Genomic DNA, 22,729 nt, shown 5'->3' with positions numbered 1-22,729 from the left:
GCTGACAGCATCCCATTGTGTTGTTTAACACCTTATTCTGTTCTCTTATTCCCTGTTAGTTGGGCTTGGCAGCTTTGGGTTAGTTTTCAGTTGGGCTCAGGAGGAGGCTAAAGACATCCAATTCCGCGGGAACCCAGCCCTGCGGGACCTGAAAAGGCGAGGCTAAGTTACCAGCCAAGCTGCTTAGAGGCAATCTTAAAACGAGACTGGCTAGGACTTCGACAAAGACACCGTCTACACGCCTACTAGGTCAGTCACCTACAAAGCCGGCGAATGAGGAAAAAGGCAAGGCGGGGCTACGCTGGGAAAGCTCTTTGTCCCCTATCCACACGCACAAAAGAGTTGTCACAACTGACGTCACCAGGGGCGGAGCCTTTGGACGGAAGTGACGCTTGTGCAGCCGCGGCGGAGTCGCCATAGAGGCGGGGCTGCAGGCGACTCCCGTTTTCCTCCGACTTCCGGACATCTCCCTGAGAGTCGCGCAGAGTGGAGTCAGAGGCAACCAGTGCTCGCTCCGGTCTCTGGGGATCCGGACCGCGGCGGCGGCCCCGCGGACGGGATGTTCCGGGGCTTGAGCAGTTGGCTGGGCTTGCAGCAGCCGGCGTCAGGCGGTGGGCAGCACAATGCAGACGCTCCACCCGAGCAGCCATCCGAGACGGTGGCTGAGTCCGCGGAGGAGGAGCTGCAGCAAACGGGAGACCAGGAGCTCCTCCACCAGGCCAAAGACTTCGGCAGTGAGTCTCCCCTGGCTCTGGGACCGGGATGGTGGGGGGCGCGTTCCTCCTCTGGGACGACCCTGGGGCGCGGGCCCGACTGGCTGTGGGATGAGGGGGCCGAGGTGAGAGGCAGGGGAGGAAGATGTGTCTGTCGGTCAGTCCTCTCCGGGTCGGGAGAGATTGGTGAGGATCTGGACAAGGCCACAGCTTCGTCTAGCAGTCAGGTCCTGTCCCTGAAGTTCCTGGTGGCAAGTCTACAAAGTTTGCAGACATTGGAATCTGGTATGCAGCCAAGCAGTGTGACCCAACGTCTTCGGGTTTGACGAGGAATCTTTTTTGTTCAATTTAAAAACCTTCACCTTCACGCCCCAGGTCGGGATCGTTGGCGAGCTTGAACTGGTTGAAAAAATGTTTTTTTGCCCTTAGGTCAGAATGTGTTGTCTGAAGTAAACTGACAATTACTGAATGTCTGCCCCTGGCCATCTGCTTTTTAGGTACAGTGGGACCTTTTTCCTTGAGGGAGAGAAAATGCCACTGTCTGCTCTACGCAAGTTGCAGTACTAGATGTTTTATGAAAGATACCCCGTTTCATCTGTTAAACACCCCCAGTGAGTTAGGGGAACAAGCCCAGAGCTATTGGGCCCAAGTTATACTGATAGTGAGTGGTAGAAATGGAATTTGAACTTCGATCTGCCTAATTTTAAAGCCCATGCTCTTTCCGAGTTTACAGCCTACAGGGGTTGGGGGACGAGTAATAATAGACGTGAAGTAAACACATGCTGTAGTAATTCTCATTTATGGAGAGACCGTAGTGGGCTTCAGTGATCAGAGGAAGCATCTTTGAGGCCCAGTGCGGTGGCTCACGCCTGTAATCCCAGCACTTTGAGAGGCTGAGGTGGGCGGATCATGAGGTCAGCAGTTCGAGACCAGCCTGGCCAACATGGTGTAACCCCGTCTCTACTAAAAATACAAAAAATAGCCTGGCGCGCACCTGTAATCCCAGCTACTCAGGAGGCTGAGGCAGGAGAATCGCTTGAACCAGGGAGGTGGAGGTTGCAGTGAGCTGAAATCGCACCACTGCACTCCAGCCTGGGTGACAGAGCAAGACTCCATGTCAAAAAACAAAACCAAAAAAAAAGCATCTTTGAGGAGTTAAGCCCTAAAGCAGCCCAGCACTTCAAGTGAGAGAACTGCAACAAAGGTAGATATTAAGTTCAGCAAGCATTTGAAGAATCTACTAAAAGATGGGGGTGTGGGAGGAGAGAAGCCTGAGAGTAGATAAACACATATTTGAGTAAGACAGGGCCTAACAGTTTTTCTGGAGACAGGGTCTCACTCTTTTGCCCAGGCTGGAGTGCAGTGGCACGATCTTGACTCACTGCAACCTCCGCCTCCGGGGTTCAAGTGATCTTCCTACCTTATCCTCTCCAGTAGCTTGGATTACGTGCATCACCACGCCCAGCTAATTTTTGTATTTTTAGTAGAGATGGGGTTTCACCACGTTGGGCAGGCTGGGCCCTAACGTTTAAAAGTTTACTGTGGGATGAAAGCACAGGGAAAACAGACATCATCTCAAACCATGATAGTACATAGTCTCAGCCCAAGGCCCCCAGATAGTCTTGCTCTGTCGCCCAGGCTGAAGTGCAATGACACGATCTCACTGCAGCCTTGGCTCACTGCAACCTCCACCTCCTGGGTTCAAGCAATTCTTCCTCAGCCCCCTGAGTAGCTGGGACTACAGGCACGCGCTGCCACACCTGGCTAATTTTTTTTTTCTTTTGTATTTTTAATAGAGTCAGGGTTTCACCATGTTGGTCAGGCTGGTCTCAAAGTCCTGATCTCAAGTGATTCACCCACCTTGACCTCAAAGTGGTGGGATTACAGGCATGAACTACTGCGCCTGGCCCCTCTGATTATTTTTTAATAACTGCATTTTTCATATGGATGTGTACTTTGGAGCTAATGCTGCCATCTTTCTGCTCACCAGATTCTCTGTTGATATTTACGGAAGCTGAGGTTACATGGAAGTACCCACAAACACACACACATTGTGAATTTAAAGCTTCAGAATAAATGAGAATTCTTTCCTTTCTGAAATTTATGCAATTTTAGAAAGTCGTGAAGGTTCTAGTTCATATACAAACTGTGAGAGACAAGAGAGATGATCCGATATTTTTTATTTCTACATATTGATCCTAAGAAGTATATTGTCTTTAAGAAGACCCATTTATGTTTTGAAAACTGGAATTAAACATCTGTGAACCTGACTCCCAGAATAGATGCATTTCTTAAGTCTTTTGAAATCTACATAAAATCTCAGCCAGGTGCGGTGGCTCATGCCTGTAATCCCAGCAGCTTTGGGAGGCTGAGGCGGGCAGATCACAAGGTCAGGAGATCGAGACCAGCCTGACTAACGTGGTGAAACCTTGTCTCTACCAAAAATACAAAAAATAGCCAGGAATGGTGGCGGGCACCTGTAATCCCAGCTACTCAAGAGGCTGAGGCAGGAGAATTGCTTGAACCCAGGAGGCGGAGGTTGCAGTGAGCCGAGATCGCGCCATTGCACTCCAGCCTGGGCAACAAAGCGAGACTCCATCTCAAAAAAAAAAAAATCTCCTGGGAGCCCCATTTGTTCTGCATACATTTGTTGAGTGCCTACCTTCAAGACTGGACACTAAATACTTCCTGGTTCCTGGTGACCTATTTATACATTTAGGCAACTCACCAGTTAGTGGTGGGCACCCAGGCCTGCATTCCACTCCCTCACTCAAAACCAAACCTCCTGGTCTCCTGATTCTTGGCCTTCCCTCCTGATAAACTTACAACCTCCTGTTGTCACTGTCTCCAAAGGAAGGAACAATTTATAGGAGAACTCACTTAAGAGCTCCTCCCTACCTCCCTCAAGACCCTATGCCCTTAAGTTGGTTGGTTGGTTTTTGTTTAAGTCAACCAAATCAGAGCTTCGCCTCTACTCTTTCTAAAAAAAGAATAAATAATAAAAAGAAAATCTGTACCTCTGAGAATGTTAAATATCTAAATCATTCACACAGTTTACATCAGTGGGAGGATGACCAAAGATGAGCTTTGTGATCTTTGGCTTTTTCTAAACCGTCCCTAAAACTACTCTATGCTTAGGAATGGGGAAAGGGCCACTTCCTCCTCCTCCTCCTTTGAAAAGTGCTATTAGTATTGCAGAGGGGCTGTGTTAGACTGTCCTTTTTTTCTGTAGGGAAAGTATATTTCGAGTTCCAGCTGCCTAACTTGCAAACTAAGAGGACTCCTAAAGTGTACAGAGGTGACTATGTACCTGCTTTGATGCAGAAGTAAAATATCTAATTGAGTTCTGATAACACACCCAGGTTTACAATGCAAACAGTCAATAGCTTGGATCCTAGGGCTTATGAACAATACTTTTTAGAATTGGGGATCTCAATTTGAAGAAGAAACTTAGGGACATTGCAGAAAATCTGAAAGGTCTTTTGCAGAAAAGAAGTCGTAGATGTTCCTTATGAGGATAGACCTGAGGCTGTGAGGTAGAAATTACTAGAGAAGTGAGAAGAATTTTCTGATTAGAGATGAGTAACGGTAATTACTAGCTGCCCTTCTAAGTCCTGTGCTCCCCACCCCTGGAAGTGGGGCTACCTGGATAGGAAGGTCCATTCCCACACTAAGATGCTGAAATTCTAAAATTATATGAAATATAGTATCTTTGAGAAATTAACCAACTACTTTATAAGAATATTAATCTCCTAAGACTTTGCCACTGTATCCTTATTCTCTTCCTATTCTTGCTGCAGGCCTTAAACTCTACCTTGTGCTGTGTTTACTTTGACAAATTTATGTTTTTTTCTGACCTTTGAAGCTCTTCCTACTTTCCTGTATTCTTACCATTCCTTTCAGTTCTTCAAGCCCTTGTCAACTTGCTCAACTGACCTGAGGCAGTATGGGATTGGAGCATGAGCTTGGGATTTAGAGGCAGATAGCCTGTGTTTGAGTTCCCTACACTACTTGCTGTCTTTATTGTTATATCATTTGCAAATTGCAGAAAGTCCAGTGATCAGAAGCTTAATGAAAGGACCTTTATTTTTGTGTGGGGGAGTCCCCAAGAACCATCCCCAGGTTTGATGATTGGCTGGGAAGACTTATGGGACTCAGCATATAGTTGTATTCATAGTCGTGATGTATTGCAGTGAAAGAGTACAAGAGTAAAATCAGGAAAGGAAAAAGGCACATGGGTTGGAAGTCCAGGGGTAAGCAGGCACAGTAGCGCCACACAGGATGTGCTTAATTCCTCTAGCAAGGAGTTGTGACAACACATGTGAGATGCTGTCTTCCAGGAAAGCTCATTAGAGACTCAGTGCCCAGGACTTTTATTGGGGACTGGTCACATAGGTACCCTCTGCTTGCCACATATCCAAATTCCAGACCCCCACAAGGAAAGCAGGAGTTCAGCATAAACCACAGTGAGGCATTCTTAGCAGTTTAAGAAATGGTGGGAGCCCTCCTGAAATCTAAGTTCCCGGACACCCAGTCAGTGGCCAACCTTGAAAGCAACCTTTCCAAGGATAGCAGTCTCAGGCCTGCCATGTTAATGCTTTTCTGCAGAATCTCCAAGAAGTTTGGGGATGGGAGGGAGGTCCCAGGGTTGGTTCCATGGCTCAACAATGTGATCAGGGAACCAATCTCTTTGACGCTTCCTCTCCTTCACAGTGAGTTGGTTTCCATCCTCAGGCTTGTCACTTCAGACTCACAAGACAGCAACTGCAGTGAAAAGGGAGGACGAGGACTTTCCCCACAGCTCCCTTTTAGGAAAGAAAATCTTTCTGGATGCCGCCTTGCAGGTGTCCCTTAAATTTCTTGGGGGTGGAGCTGTCACATGGCCTTTCTAAGCTTCACGGGACTCTCAGAAAGCAAGTATCTGGCAGAGATCCTGACAAAGGCAGTGCCATTACCTTCGTTGGTGTGGACTTGTCAAGATTCATTCTCTGGGGCTGGCCACATGGGCACGCATCAAAATTGGGGTGGTTTTGACAAGGCAGAAGAGATGGGCTACTGGCTGGGCAGTAAGCAAGATCTGCCCCTATCACATAGGACAAATCGTTTTTTCTCTGTGAGCCTCAGCTTCCCTTTTTTTGAACTGGGCAGATTATTCCTTCTCCTTGTCCCAGGAAGGTGATGAGAATAAAATGACATAATTAAAATGAAGGTAAAATAACTACTTTAAATGTTAGCTGTCGGCCCCCACCTTCCAGAAGGTCGCTAAGTCGTATTAACATACGTTTGAATTTGACTTCCTTTTCTTTGGCGCTGCTTCATTTCAGACCCTCACTTTATGGACTGAAGTGGACATTGTACTCCTGTTACTTCCTGTTAACGCGTATCTTAGTTTCAGTTTTTTCCTAGCCAGTTCATAAAAACTGCCTTTGGCCAGGTGCAGTGGCTTACGGTTGTCATCCCAACACTTTGGGAGGCCAAGGCAGGTGGGTTACTTGAGCCCAGGAGTTTGAGACCAGCCGGGACAACATAGTGAGACCCCATCTCTATAAAAAATAAAAATCAAAATAAAAACTGTCTTTAATGTGGTTCAGCTGATCTCTTTGCAAAATTAATAAATCACTTCTTGTCTTTATGGGCTTCTTCCCTGAAAATCTCTTGTCATGCTCTGCATCTCACTCCCAGGCCACTCTAATAACTCTCTGGAGACAGTTCTCCCTCCATGTTGCCACATTTGCTTAATGAATAATCTTGTTCCTCTTTTTGTCTTTGATTCTCTGTTTATTTGTTTTGCTTTAGAGATGTACGTTCCTTGAGGGCAAGAACTGTGCTTTCTCAAATATTCAGTGTGTTCAGTAAACTCTACCCACAGAGTCATTAAAATCTAACTGAGGAATGAAATGATTATGCTAAAATACCAGTTTTTAAATGACAGTTCTCCCTTGGAGTAAAAATCGTTGTTTGAACTCAAAATATGTTTCTGAGGAAAGGGTAAAAGGAATTTATTTCCAAAAGAACCCTCTTCTTTTGGAACTTTAGATTTGTTTCTCTGACTGCAAAGCATGGTTTTGTTCATGGACCAAACTGAGGGTCAGGCTGCTATTTCTCATGGCCCAATAACGAGATGCAGATTAACTGGGAAGGAAGAGAGTTTTTATTTCTGTTACAGGGAGAAGACCTGGAAATTATCACCAGACCAACTCAAAATTACAAAGTTTTCCAGAGCTTATATACCTTCTAAGCTATATGTCTACGTGTTAAGTGTGCATTCATCTAAAGACATAAGTGATTAACTTCTTTTAATCTATAACTAAGGTCTGAGTCCTGAAGACCTTCCTCTGGAGCCTCAGTAAATTCACTTAATATAACTGGGTCCAAGTGCTGAGGTGATTACCCTTATCCTGTCTCTAGCTGAATCATGGAGGTTTGGGGAGTTCCTTCAGGCTCCCAATCAAGTTGTTTGTGGAGGCCTGGGGAGTCTCTTCAGACCCCCAGTAAAACTTATTTAATCGTGCTTTAAGGTTCAGGAAAGTCCTAGGCAAAATTCTTGGGCTTTTGTTACATCCCAGCCTTTGTATAGGGCACTGGCTTTTAATATTTAACTTAACCACTCAGCGAGTACTGAAACAGTTGTGATGGAAGCCTGTGTTAGTGAGACCTGGTCTGCCACAATCCCTACTGTCAATTTGAGCATGATTTCTATCATGCTTGTATATTTATTTATCATGAGAATCGTAGGGAGATGGGGCATCATAATCTTTCTGGCTACTTCCTGCTTAGAGGGGCTCATCCTTATGGGGCACCGAATGCAGCACTGAAGTAAAAGAGGTTGACTTGTTCCCAGTAGCACTCTCTGTTTCGGAGGCTTCGAGGCAGCACCTGCTGAAACTTAATAGTATGCAACAGCAACACATATAAATAGGTTACTGCTGTTTTCTTCTGAAGTTTAAGTTGTCTAGACTTCAGTTCACAGGGCTTTAAGAAAGCACAGCTTAGGTTTCAGTGATTTCCAATTAGGAAAAATGGGGGAAAAGGAAAAGGAAAAATTGAAAACATTATTTTGAAGACCTGTAGCCAGAAAAATTAGAATTTAATCCAAACTGTAGAAAATAATAAAAACTGGAAAACATCAGACAAGACTAGAATTTAACAGGTATACAATAGTTTTTGAAACATAATTTTTCTTCCTCCAGTTTCCTATTTTTATTAGAAGACAAATCATGATAGGACCAATTTGCTTTATTGTACTTGGCCAGTTTATTTGTATAAAGTGCAGCAAGGGGCCAGGCACAGTGGCTCACACCTGTAATCCCAGCACTTTGGGAGGCCGAGGCAGGCGGAGCACGAGGTCAGGAGATCGCGACCATCCTGCCTAACACGTGAAACCCCGTCTCTACTAAAAATACAAAAAATTAGCCAGGCATGGTGGCGGGTGCCTGTAGTCCCAGCTACTTGGGAGGCTGAAGCAGGAGAATGGTGTGAACCCCGGAGATGGAGCTTGCAGTGAGCCGAGATCACCCCACTGCACTCCAGCCTGGGCGACAGAGTGAGACTCCGTCTCAAAAAATAAAAAATAGAAAATAGAAATAAGTAAATAAAGTGCAGCAAGGAAAATTATTTTTTTAAATAAAATTTTTTTATTTAACATATTTTTTAAAAATTAAAAAAAAAAAAGGCTTTGATGAAACTTTGTTCCGTAGAAGGAATCTGAGATAAGACTTTCTTTTCTTTTCTTTTCTTTTTTTTGAGACAGAGTTTTGCTCTTGTTGCCCAGGCTGGAGTGCAGTGGCATGATCTCGGCTCACCACAACCTCCTGCTCCTGGGCTCAAGTGATTCTTCTGCCTCAGCCTCCCAAGTAGCTGAGATTACAGGCACACGCCACCATGCACAGCTAATTTTGTGTTTTTAGTAGAGACGAGGTTTCTTCATGTTGGTCAGGCTGGTCTCGAACTCCTGACCTCAGGTGATCCACCCACCTCGGCCTCCCAAAGTTCTGGGATTACAGAAGTGAGCCACTGTACCCGGCAAGATAAGACCTTTTTAAAGCCAAGCCCAGCCGTGGATTTGTACCATCAAATACCTATGACGTGGGTGAATTCCTCTCCTCTTGAGGTTCCAAGATAACTTGGGGTTCCCGGCCTGTCAGAAAGTGACATTCTTTACTTACCACAGATCGGAAACCCTGTACAGGGACTGTGTACACAAAATATGAGGGCAGTTTTCCAAGGGCTTTCTTGGCTCCATAAGTCAAGTTTGATTCATTAAAGGAAAACACACCATTCCAGTCAAAGCCTTGGTAAAATAACCAGTTTTTCCAGTTGTGTCCTGTTACAAATGAAAACAGATTCTTATTGAACTTATGCAAATAACTATATTTCCATAATTAAGAATACTCACAAATAGTTTCCAAATTCTGGAGAAAATCGGGTAGAGAGAAGAAACAAATGTGCTCCCCATTTTGTTCATCAGAGTATACTAAATTGTTAAAAGCGGTCAGTAGTTCAAAAGAAAAGTTTCCTTGACTCTGAAAAGCAAAACAAAGAATTAGCAATATTTTAAGCAAAAAGTCAAAAAAATCACTCCAGTCTGCTATTCAGTTCATGCAGCTAATTCCTGTCCTGCTTGATATTAATGAACATTTTAGGTCTTCAGGAGTCCTGAACATTTTTTCTCTATTCTGATGTCGCAATCTCCAAAATTATCAGAAACCTGCATTCAAGAGCACATGTTAGAGCTTTATAGCTGATTGTGAGATCACCTTCTAAAGAGGACCAAAACAGCCGGGCACAGTGGCTCATGCCTGTAATCCCAGCACTTTGGGAGGCCAAGGCAGGTAGAGCACCTGAGGTCAGGAGTTCAAGACCAGCCTGGCCAACATGGTGAAACCCCATCTCTACAAAAATACAAACAAAATTAGGTATGACAGCAGGTGCCTGTAATCCCAGCTACTTGGGAGGCTGAGGCAGGAGAATCACTTAAACCTGGGAGGCGGAGCCAAGGTCATGCCATTGCACCCCAGCCTGGGTGACAGAATGAGACTCCACCTAAAAAAAAAACTAAAGAGGACCAAAACAAGACAACAATTGTTTACAGATGACAAAAAGTGTTAGGGTAGCCATAGTTAAAGACACAATTGAGGCTGGGCATGGTGGCTCATGCCTGTAATCCTAGCACTTTGGGAGGCTGAGGTGTGGATTGCCTGAGCTCAGGAGTTCGTGACCACCCCGGGCAACACAGTGAAACCCCGTCTCTACTAAAATTACAAAAATTTAGCTGGGTATGGTGGTGTGCACCTCTAATCCCAGCTATTCGGGAGGCTGAGGCAGGAGAATTGCTTGAACCCAGGAGGTGGAGGTTGCAGTGAGCCGAGATTGCATCACTGCACTTTAGCCTGAGCAACAGAGCGAGCATCTATCTCAAAAAAAAAAAAAAAAGACACAATTGACAAGAAAATCTGTTACCTCTGTGGCACACAATTATTTAACATAATTATAATTATTACTGATAACGTACACTGATATATCAGAATTATAGGAGTTTCACATGATTTTGGAACACATGCCAATAACATATTTATACATATATGGCCCAAGGAAAGCCAAACCCCATTTTATATTTGGCAATGCTTCCTGTATGGTTTTTGGTACTAAATAAGCCAAATTTCACCTTTACGTTAGTGTACTATTAATGTTAAACCCAATTCTTATTAAAACTTTATAGACATATTGACCCAATTTTAATGTTTGACCATAAGGTAAGATTTTTATAGACCTCTTATAACCCATTATAATTTTCATTAAAGAGCAGGTTAGTGCTTTCAGAGAAATCTGTTTTGCTTTTATGTTATTGATTGTAATGATTTTTTTTTTTTTTTTTTTTTTTTTTTTTGAGACGGAGTCTCGCTCTGTGGCCCAGGCTGGAGTGCAGTGGCCAGATCTCAGCTCACTGCAAGCTCCGCCTCCCCGGTTTACGGCATTCTCCTGCCTCGGCCTCCCGAGTAGCTGGGACTACAGGCGCCCGCCACCTCGCCTGGCTAGTTTTTTGTGTTTTTTTGGTAGAGACGGGGTTTCACCGCATTAGTCAGGATGGTCTCGATCTCCTGACCTCGTGATCCGCCCGTCTCGGCCTCCCAAAGTGCTGGGATTACAGGCTTGAGCCACTGCGCCCGGCCTTTTTTTTTTTTTTTTTTTTGAGACAGAGTCTCACTTTGTCACCCAGGCTGGAGTGCAGTGGTGTGATCTCGACTCACTGCAACCTCTGCCTCCTGGGTTCAAGCAATTCTCCTGTCTCAGCCTCCCAAGTAGCTGAGACTACAGGCATGTGCCACCATGCCCAGCTAATTTTTGTATCTTTAGTAGAGATGGGGTTTCACCATGTTGGCCATGTTGGCCAGGCTGGTCTTGAACTCCTGACCTGATCTGCCCGCCTCAGCCTCCCAAAGTGCTGGGATTACAGGCGTGAGTCACCATGCCTGGCCTATGTGCTTTTATTTTAATACTCAATTTACAGAAAAACTGGATGATACCCTTTTAACTTTGGCCAGTATGTTTACACACAGAATTTCCTTTACAACCAACCTTCCACAGCTTGCTTAAACCTTCATGTTTATTTTATCCAACTTAAAACAATCGTTTCCTTTTAATCTTGGCAAAAATTCACATTCTCATGCCTCCTTATAATCTTTTTACCAAAAGCATATTTTACTTCCCTTGTAAATATGCTTTTTACCAAAAAAAAAAAAATATGCTTTTTACCAAGAGCATATTTTACTTTTCCATGTAAAACTGTTTCTTCAGGCCGGGCACAGTGGCTCACACCTGTAATCCCAGCACTTTGGAAGGCCAAGGTGGGCAGATCACGAGGTCAGGAGTTCAAGACCAGCCTGGCCAACATGGTAAAACCCCGTCTCTACTAAAAATACAAAAATTAACCGGGCGTGGTGGCGGGCACCTATAATCCCAGTTACTCAGGAGGCTGAGGCAGGAGAATTGCTTGAAACCGGAAGGCAGAGGTTGCCGTGAGCCAAGATCACACCATTGCACTCCAGCCTGGGTGAAAGAGCGAAACTCCATCTCAAAAAAAGAAAAAAAAAACAAAAGCAAACAAACAAAAAAACCTATTTCTTCAGTAGTCTTAAATGCATGTTACACTGTTAACTCTTAGCAGCCTTTACTTTTGGTGAAAAGTTTGATAAGTTTGGGATTTTATGTACTAGGTGTGGAGCCTTAAGACCTAGACAGAAGTGCAGATAAGGTCTGACTTATTCCAGCATCTAACTCCATGTGTCCCAGGCCTTACCTAGCTGTAAAGCAGGCAATTTGTACAGCTAGGAGTCATAGTGGCATTTTATAAAGCATTTAGGAGACCTAATCACCTTTAAATTATATGATATTTGTTGCATAAATTCCCTTTCATAAATTCTTTCACGACTTACACAGACAAGCTATGACATGCTTTGACTTTCTGATTTGTCCTAAACATCCCTCTTTTTTAACATCCAGTTACTTTAGTACAAGAATTTGCCATACAGATCCTTTCTTATATAAAATCTCTTTTCTTTAATACCTTTTTGCATAGCTAGGGGGCATGGCTAATTTCACATGTCTCCAGGCCTTATCTAGAATCTAATGCTCCACAATAAATCGAACAATGTTTAAATTGAAGAAGGAATTTATGACGCAAAGTGTTTAGCAAACCTAATATTTGACCTGCATAATTTAGACCAAATGTTTATGCTTTGAAGATATTTTACCAGTAATATTTTAAATTCTCTTTATTTTTATTACTTTATTTATATATCTCTTATTTCCTTGTTTCTTTTACCATGTTTTTTATATAACCTTTAAATAAGCTTTGAGTTAGACAAAAATTAGTTACCCTTTAAAAAGGACACACTGTTTAGAAAGAATGTTTTCCTATAATCTATTTTTATTGGAAAATACCCAAATAATGAAATATTTGTTGTTTAATTTAATATTACTTTAGATTCAAAATTATGATATTTGTTTACAAGTATTTATCCCATTACATTTATCTAATTATTTAATCATTTACCTAGATTATTTATAAAAACTGCAGTAGTCATCATTGAAAGTTATGAGACCACCATTGCAAAATTACAACTGAGACAGTGAAAGTGATCTGCTGTAACTGACTCCATCATGCTTCTAACCTCTAAGCTATTCTCATTCATTAACTTAGTTTTTAGTTTAGCTTTGAAACAAAGATGATAACCGTCCTTTCCCAGAACAAACTTCCTTTATGTCTGTGAACTAGACTGCCTAAGGCCACAAGATCAGAAGTTAGGGTATTTTACTAAATAATTCAAGATGTAGCTATCTTCATTAAACCAATATCAATGTTTTATTTATTAAAAATTACGCAAGCAGCCAGGCACGGTGACTCACACCTGTAATCCTAGCACTTTGGGAGGCTGAGGTGAGCAGAACATCTGAGGTCAGGAGTTCAAGACTAGCCTGGCCAACATGGTGAAACCCTGTCTCCACCAAATATACAAAAATTAGCTGGGCATGGTGGCGGACACCTGTAATCCCAGCTACTCAGGAGGCTGAGGCAGGAAAATCACTTGAACTCAGGAGGCGGAGGTTGCAGTGAGCTGAGATTGTGCCATTGCACTCCAGCCTGGGTGACAAGAGTGAAACTCCGTGTCAAAAAAATAAGAAAGAAAAAGAAATTACACAAGCAAAGATCACTCTGTTTTGGACTGAGTTACCGTTTTGTAGCCTCTATGCCAAATTTTGACACATTATAGTATTTGGCAAAGATAAGTATGAAATTGCTTGATCAACAAATGCAAGCAAAAACATATGCTGGCAACTCTGAAGACATTTCTAATATTACTTTACCAATAATGTTTAAAGCTAGCTTATTTATCGAAGATTTTACTTAAGTCACATAAACTTGAAAAAGCATTTGACTAGTCTTTCCTTTTTTCTGTTAAAGTATTTAAACACTTTTATTTTTCTGTGAGCCAACTAATTAGAACTCTTTCATATATTTTCAGTAGTGAAATAATTTAGTCATGCTTTAAGGTTCAGGAAAGGCCTAGGCAAAACTCTTGGTGAGCTTTTGTTACATTCCAGCCTTTGTATAAGGTCACTGGCTTTTAATATTTAACTGAACCACTCAGTCAGTACTGAAACAGTTGTGATGAAGGCCTGCGTTAGTGAGACCTGGCCCACAACAGTTTTACAAACTAGTATGGCTGTCTACCCATTTTATCATACCACTCTGTACAAGTAGAGTAGTCATAACTAAAGAGAAACGAGTGATTTCACTCAAGCTCAGCATTTGTTCTATCACTCCTCATTCATCCATTCAACAAGTACATACTGGTCACTGGTCATCCACTGGGGATACAGTGGGGAATCAGACAGCCTGGGTCCCTGCACTCATGGGGCTCAGCATGGGCTTTCAGTCTGGCTGAGAAGACATTCACCAAGTAATCGGTAGAGTGTTTTGAAGATTGTTGATCAGGCAACAGTCTTCAGGGATATATGGAGGGAACACATCTCAGGACATCCATCCTAGTCAAGGGAATATTTCCTAAGGAGAAGTGATATTTAAGTGGTGACCCACAGCATATGGAGAGTTAGCCAGATAAAGACAGGGCAGACAAAAACGTTTCAAACCAAGGAGGCCTCCTTGGAGGTAGTAAAGAATTTCCATGTGATCATATGACTATAGACTAGGAAGAAGGAGAAAGATGAGAACTAGAGCAGAGATAAGTAGCAAGTAGCTTCCTGTGGTATTTCCTAGGGGTGTTACGTTGGGGTTGACAGATAAACAGTACCAGACACAGTGGGAGGAAGTAGACTGTTAAATGGGAAGCTGGTGAAAGGATCATTCAGATGGAGTGATAATATTACTGGCTCCCAGGCACACTTATACAGTCTGCTGGTTTCCTGAAAGTAATACCACCCACAGAATGAGGATGGAATCTGGTGGGCAGAGCTCCCTTCGCCATTCGTATGGGACCTTCTCCACCTGCCTGCCCCTTCAACAGGTGTAAGTAAGAGGCAAGACTGCCCTAATGTGCCAGCTATTTCTCATGAGAGGAGGACGTCAGTTGCCTGGGGGTATCCCTCAGCAGGTCTAGCTTCAAGACCTGCCTCAAGTCTCTTTCGGCAGCCTGGATTCTGTAGGATGTGGACTTTGAAATGATATATGTCTACAAATGAACCCTGATAGTGCAGTAGAACCTTGACACTTATATCTTTTCAGGTCTTCCAGAAAGCTAATTCTGTGGTTTTGTTTTGTAAAAACTGGAAGTTTTTTGGGTTCCACTTTTAATCTTGTTCTACATATTTGCTCGTTATTAGTAAGAATGATTTCTAGTCCAGGCTCGGTGGCTCACACCTGTAATCCCAGCACTTTGGGAGGCCAAGGCAGGCGGATCACCTGAGGTCAGGAGTTTGAGACCAGCCCGGCCAACATGGTGAAACCCCATCTCTACTAAAAATACAAAAATTAGCCTTGTGTGGTGGCGGGCGCCTGTAATCCCAGCTACCCACTTCCACTTAAACCTGGGAGGTGGAGGTTGCAGTGAACTGAGATCTGAGATCACGCCACTGCACTCCAGCCTGGGTGACAGAGTGAGACTTCATCTCAAAAAAAAAAAAAAAAAAAAAAGATTTCTGTTTCTACTAGGGCTTAGGAAGATTTCTTTTCTTTTTTTTTTTTTTTGAGACGGAGTCTTGCTCTGTCGCCAGGCTGGAGTGCAGTGGCCGGATCTCAGCTCACTGCAAGCTCCGCCTCCCGGGTTTACGCCATTCTCCTGCCTCAGCCTCCTGAGTAGCTGGGACTACAGGCACCCGCCACCTCACCCGGCTAGTTTTTTGTATTTTTTAGTAGAGACGGGGTTTCACCGTGTTAGCCAAGATGGTCTCGATCTCCTGACCTCATGATCTGCCCGTCTCGGCCTCCCAAAGTGCTGGGATTACAGGCTTGAGCCACCGCGCCCAGCCGGGCTTGTAAGAGAAAAAAGATTTCTATTTATTATTTAAAATTCCCCCAGATTTATCTTGGGACATGTTAATTTGAGAAAGGAGGGGCATTTTTTCTTTGAACAGGAGGGAAGGAGGAGAAAATAAAGATGGCATACATGAGATCTAGAAAGGAAGGAAAGTATAAAGGAGCCTTGTTCTTACTGGCAAAGTAGGAGGGTAGATTATTTACTGAGATAAATTAGAACCAGAGACTTGAGAAGAGCAAGATAAGTTTGAAGCAGCTACTAGGAAGAGTATGCTAAGGGTCTTTGAAAGAGATGAATGAGGCCGGGGGCGCGGTGGCTCATGCCTGTAATCCCAGCACTTTGGGAGGCTGAGGCAGGCAGATCATTCGAGGCCAGGAGTTCGAGATCAGCCTGACCAACATGAGGAAACCCTGTCTCTACTAAAAATACCAAAAAAATTAGCCGGGCGTGGTGGCAGGTGCCTATAGTCCCAGGTACTCGAGAGACTGAGGCAGGAGAATCGCTTGAACCTGGGAGGCAGAGGTTGCAGTGAGCTAAGATCACGCCACTGCACTCTAGCCTGGGTGACAGGGCGAGACTGTCTCAAAAAAAAGACAAACAAACAAAAAGAGATGAATGAAAGGCCCCGTATGGTTGACCAGTCCTCCAAGAAAGTGGTGCTTTTCAACACTGTCAGTGCTTCTCATTCCTTGTTTCAAGTCCTTATGAGAAAGGAACATGCCCTAATGCTTTAGATTCTCCTAAGATCTCTTTAAGGGAAAAATCTCAAACATAATAACCACAGATTCTTTTTATTCTTTACAGACTATTTATTTAACTTTGCATCTGCTGCCACAAAAAAGATAACTGAATCAGTTGCTGAAACAGCACAAACAATAAAGAAATCCGTAGAAGAAGGAAAAATAGATGGCATCATTGACAAGGTACATTCAATTATCTTTTGGAAGTAGAAATGTATGAAATTCATTGTTTCCTCTTGATTGTTTCTTCTTCTTATGAACATTTTCTAACCTAAGTAGAATATCATATTCTGATAAAAATGTTAATTTTTGAGATTTTTGGTTTTTTCCTCTCTTTGTGTAACAAGTATCATTCAAATTACAGTACTTGGTTTAAATAGCTGTTTTTATTTTAATATATTACAATCAATACATTGATACTTGGGGGTTATACTAAACTTTTCATGTTTTTTGTTTGTTTGTTTGTTTTGAGATGGAGTCTCGCTCTGTCACCCAGGCTGGAGTGCAGTGGTGTGATCTCATCTCACTGCAACTTCTGCCTCCTGGGTTCATGCAGCTCTCCTGCCTCAGCCTCCCAAGTAGCTGGGATTACAGGCATGCGCTACCATACCCAGCTAATTTTTGTATTTTTAGTAGAGATGAGGTTTCACCGTGTTGGCCAAAACTGGTCTCGAACTCCTGGCCTCAAGTGATCCACCTGCCTCGCCCTCCCAAAGTGCTGGGATTACAGGCATGAACCACCACGCCTGGCCGACTTTTCATGTTGTAAGTTTAACTTTATAACTGTTTGAGGATATATTTATGCCTTTGCATCATGCGACTAAGGTCCTAACCTATTAGGAACAACCCTTTTAAGACTCTAAGGAGTGAGTTTGTTTTTTGCAATGGGCCTATAGCTTTTCGTTTATGTTGGTAAATATTTGAACTAAGGAAGTCATCAATTCAACCTTAGATATATTGCTATTTAATTTGACTGTGTATTTTTTTAACAGACAATTATAGGAGATTTTCAGAAGGAACAGAAAAAATTTGTTGAAGAGCAACATACAAAGAAGTCAGGTATGGTATAGGTTTGTCTTAATTAACCTGCCAAGTTTTATTGAGCACCTGTTATGTGCTAGATACCACACTGAGGCTCTGAGAACACAAAAATGTATATGCAACGGCCCCATCCTTTGGGGAGCACAAAGACTAGTGAAGGAGACAAACCTATAAACTTCCATGATTTAAAGGAAGGGACTAGATTGTTTCTGGGTGGGGGCTGCCAGTGCCAGCCCCACTGGGGAGCTGGCTGTGAAAGGGGCAAGTAAGCTTTCAGTTCTGATTTTTTTTTTTTTTTTTTGAGACGGAGTCTCGCTCTGTCACCCAGGCTGGAGTGCAGTGGAGCGATCTCGGCTCACTGCAAGCTCCGCCTCCCAGGTTCACGCCATTCTCCTGCCTCAACCTCCCGAGTAGCTGGGACTACAGGCGCCCGCCACCACACCCGGCTAATTTTTTGTATTTTTAGTAGAGACGGGGTTTCACCGTGTTAGCCAGGATGGTCTCGATCTCCTGACCTTGTGATCCGCCCGCCTCGGCCTCCTAAAGTGCTGGGATTACAGGCGTGAGCCATCGCGCCCGGCCTGATTTTCTCTTTTTTTTCCCCCCATTGAGACGGAGTCTTGCTCTATCACCCAGGCTGGAGTGCAATGGCTTGATCTCGGCTCACTGCAACCTCTGTCTCCCGGGTTCAAGCAATTCTCCTGCCTCAGCCTTCCGCGTAGCTGGGATTACAGGCGCCTGCCACCACGCCCAGCTATTTTTTTTGTATTTTTAGTAGAAACAGGGTTTTGCCATGTTGGCCAGACTGGTCTCAAACTCCTGACCTCGTGATCCGCCTGCCTCAGCCTTCCAAAGTACTGGGATTATAGGCATGAGCCACCGTGCCTGGCCTCAGTTCTGACTTTCTACCACATGCCCAGCACAGTGCTCGGTATGCACATGACAGGCATTTAGCAAGTGGTGGCTCCCTTCCCGCTCTCTTCAGGAGAAAAAATGGAAGAGCTTCCCAGGGAGGCGAGTGACTGCACCTGCAGTGACAGAGGGCCGTAAAGAGTCACAGGTGTTTGGAGAACATACTCAATACATTACTGCTGAGAGTTGCCTCTTTATATGTTTGAAGTTATAAGGCCTCAGTATGCCTACTCTTACCATTTGGTAGCACCCAAACACAAAACCAGCATCGTGTCTTTTGAGTTCGCAAAAGTAGTATAACTGTAATCCCAACACTTTGGCAGGCCAAGGCGGGAGGATCGCTTGAGCCTGAAGTTCGTGATCAGCCTGGGCAACATAGTGAGACCCTATCTCTACAAAAAATAAGAAATTAGCCGGATGGATGTGGTGGTGCACACCTGTAGTCCCAGCTACTTGGGAGGTTGAGGCAGGAGGATCGTTTGAGCTTGGGAGTTTGAGGCTGCAGTGAGCTATAATCATGCCACTGTACTCCAGCCTGGACTACAGAGTGAGACCCTGTCTCAAAAAAATAGTAGTAGAAAACAATTCAGTTCGAGTTGTGCCACAGTTAGTCCCATGGTGAATTTCCATCAGGCATTCTTGCACCTAGGTAAACTCAAAAGCATGAGGCAACTCTTTTAGACAAGTGAGGTATACAAGTTAGCATCACTTAGTGATTATTTGGAAGCAACAAAAGTGATCCTGGCTTGGGGACTTGCTATAGGAGCTGATGCCTCTGAGATAGGAACTGTGAGGGCGTGGGGGTGGAAGGTTTGCAGTCAACTTCAGTTTTAAAGTGAGTTATACATCCCAGAGATAGGAACATGTAGAAAGACAGGAAAGGGAATGCAAGTGCTTTATCTGGGGAAAATTTCCTTTTGTTGCATCAGCCACGTTTCAGGTCCTCAATAACTACATATGGCTAATGACTTCCGCACTGGACAATGCAGATATAGAACATTTTTGTCATTGCAGAAAGTTCTTTTGCTCAGTGTGGCTCTGAATTAAATAAGCAGGCTCCTGCAGCAGTTTATTCCTGTTTGAAGCATAAAGGAGAATTCAGTCTAATGATTCAGATTATTATCAAGTCACATAAAAACCATGAGAGTAGATGAGCTCCTCTGTGGAAAGTGTGTCAAGCATGAAGGGAGATGAGCAGAAGCTCCACAGTGTTTAGGGAGGGGAGGAGGGGAAGGAATTGACAGTCACTGAGTGCCTGCTGAGCAGCAGGCATTTTATGTATAACATCTCATTTCAAGATGCAGTCAGGGCCAGGTGTGGTAGCTTCATGCCTGTAATTCCAGCACTTTGGTAGCTTCATGCCTGTAATTCCAGCACTTTGGGAGGCTGAGGTGGGCAGATCACTTGAGGCCAGGAGTTCGAGAGCAGCCTGGCCAACGTGGCGAAACCACATCTCTACTAAAAATACAAAAATTAGCCAGACGTGGTGGCACACACCCATAATCCCAGCTGTTTGGGTCTGGGTGGCTGAGGCACAAGATTTGCTTGAACCTGGGAGGCAGAGGTTGCAGTGAGCCGAGATTGTGCCACTACACTCCAGCCTGGGTGATAGAGCGAGACTCTGTCTCAATAAATAAATAACAAAGATGCAGTCAGCAAGGGTAAGTTATTTGCGGAAGGTCGCTCAGCTGGTAAGTGATGAAACTGAAATTTGCCTTCAAAACCAAAAACAAAAATTAACCGGGCCTAGTGGCATGTGCCTGTAATCCCAGCTCCTCAGGAGGCTGAGGCAGGAGAATCACTTGAACCCGGGAGGCAGAGGTTTCAGTGAGCCAAGATCATACCACTGCACTCCAGCCTGGGCAACAGAGCAAGACTCCATCTCAAAAAAGAAAATAAAAACAGTGCCCATTTACCCAAGAGAGTGGACAACTGGGAGAGAGAAGTAGCAGAAGCCCAGAGAGGGGAGAGTTTCCAGGAGAGCAGTCAGCCATGGGAGGCAGGGCCAAGAGGTCCACTTACAATGACCATGAGAAGGGCACCTTGGAAATGTGTTTCATGCATTTCTTCACTTCATAATCACAGTAACTCTATGAAGTACTTACTGTTACCTCCATTTTCCAGATAAGGAAACTGGCCTAGAGAGAAGGGAACTAAGAAGCGTCGTTGGGGTTGGGGAACCAAGAGGTTTTGGTCACTCTAAAAAGAGTAATTTCAGGAACTCGGGGTAGGGAGCATCTCCTCATACAAGTATCTTAGGAGGGCCTCATTATCTGAGCATAAATAACACTAGGAGAGACTACCCAAGGTAAAGAGACTTGGAATGGAGACTCAAGTGTGCGAGAAAAAATGTTTTGGGGGCTTTACCCTAATTTTTTCTTTAAAGTGTGCAAAGATGTTTAGATTATCTTATCATTAATAGCATTTGGATTATAATTGCCACCATTTGCTGACTTGGGACAAGCCAAAGAATGAAGCGTGTGCTCATCTGCCCATCCGTCCCCGTGTCCATCCACACATGCATGTAACTTTTCTCTCAGTGGGCTCGTGATATGATATGTCTTCCCTCTGACTCAGAGCATAATAGTAAAGGGACTCTGTCTGCCGAAATATTCCAGGACAGCAAGGCATTTGCTCTCCAAGGGCCTGCCTCAATTGCCCCTTTGGTTTTCAACTCATTCTCTCTTTTTTTTTTTTTTTTTTGAAATGGAGTCTCTCTGTTCCCCAGGCTGGAATGCAGTGGCACCTTCTCAGCTCAGTGCAACCTCTGCCCCCCGGGTTCAAGCAGTTCTCCTGCCTCAGCCTCCCGAGTAGCTGGGATCAAAAATCATTCTCTTTTAAAGTACTTGCTGGGTCACCAGCCTTGTGTTTCCTTCAGGCATAGGGGCCCTAACTGCCAAGTCCTCCTTATTTGCTTTGTGGTGATACAGGCAGCTATCCCATGTCACTTTACTTTGACTTCGTGAAGCACCATGCGTTTTGCAAGATTTGCCTTTTCACTTTGTGTTGCAAGACCAATAGGGCTAGAATCTAGTGTTAAGGCAGCAGGAGTGATTGAGTGGCTCATGAATTAGTCCACATTTTTGTGACTTCTGCTTCCCTTCGTAATCTTGCCGCTGTGGGCTGCTGAATGAGGCTATTAAGGGCCCCCTGCCTGTGTGTCTTCTGTGCCGATCTCGCAGATCTGCAGCCTTCACTCTGCCCTCTAGCTGCTCCATGCTGCCAACGTGGGAGAGATCCTCAGACGAGCTTGCCGTTGTTTTCGTTTCCACTATAAACACCCCCACCGCCATCCACCACTGACCTCCTCTTCCTAGTCCAAGATTGGGCTCCTGGGTCACCAGAAAATCTTGTAGGTCTCACCTCTCCAGAGGATTGTCATTTGTCACCTGGCACGGCACTTACAGTGCTGGATTCTGATCACCTCTATCTGTGAGCCCCAGAAGAGGTGGGCTAGATCTTGGCATTCCCAGCATTTGGCTTCTAATGGCTCATTGAGGATTTGATTCCAGCCCTATTGTTTACTGCCTCCAACTTGTCCATTTCTTTCTTTCTTTTTTTTTTTTAAAGCTCCTGAAAACCCTCTTATTCCTAATCACCTGTCTTACAACATCACCTTTTATCATGAATCAAGTACAGTGAATATACTTACCCATTTTTCTTTCATTTTTTTTAAGTAACTTTCTAAAAATTTTTCTATTTGGAAAAAATTTTAATTTACAGAAGACTCGCAAGAATAAAAATAGTGCAGACAACACCCATATACCAGTACCTAAATTGCTCTAGTTTTATTGTTTGTCTTATTCACGCCCTCTCTCCAGCTCTTGCTGTCATGTGTACCCTTTTTTCCTTGTGTGTACATAAATGTTCAGTACACATTTCATAAGAATTAGGGATATTCTCTTTCATAACCATAGTATAGTTAACAGCATTAGGAAATTTCACATTGATGCAATACTTTACTGTTCATCAGTTAATTTTGTTAGTTGACCCAATAATGTCCTTTATGACTTCTGTCCCCCTCAGTATAGGATCCAGTTGAGGATAAGGTATTGTATTCTTTGTCATGTCTCTTAGCCTTCTTTAATCAGGAACATTCCAACAACCTTTCTTTGTCTTTTATGATATTAATGTTTTTGAAGAATACTGCTCTTCCTTTTTTTTAATAGATTCTTCCTCATTCAGGCTTTATCTGATATTTCCTCATAACTAGACTCAGATTGTCCATTTTTAGCCAGAATACTACATAGGTGATGATGTCCTCCTCAAGATGTCGCATCTGGAGGGCCTTGATATTCATCTCTCCCTCATTGGTGATGTTGATTTTGAT

At 43.8% G+C, this 22,729-nt stretch overlaps 1 protein-coding gene across 1 annotated transcript in view; it reads left to right on the top strand.

Moving 5' to 3' along the window:
• The first annotated feature begins 416 nt into the window (after positions 1-416).
• The window catches only part of SYAP1 (synapse associated protein 1), a 43,996-nt gene continuing 21,683 nt past the window's right edge, over positions 417-22,729 (top strand). Inside the window, exons 1-3 of the mRNA XM_007991136.3 lie at positions 417-734; positions 16,511-16,629; positions 17,439-17,505. Of these exons, the coding sequence (XP_007989327.2) occupies positions 560-734; positions 16,511-16,629; positions 17,439-17,505 (361 nt within the window). The 5' untranslated portion in view covers positions 417-559. The remainder of the gene's footprint in view (positions 735-16,510; positions 16,630-17,438; positions 17,506-22,729) is intronic.

The sequence above is a fragment of the Chlorocebus sabaeus genome, chromosome X (assembly GCF_047675955.1).
Source record: "Chlorocebus sabaeus isolate Y175 chromosome X, mChlSab1.0.hap1, whole genome shotgun sequence".
NCBI lineage: Eukaryota > Metazoa > Chordata > Mammalia > Primates > Cercopithecidae > Chlorocebus > Chlorocebus sabaeus.
This window is presented reverse-complemented; position numbering and strand designations above follow the sequence as displayed.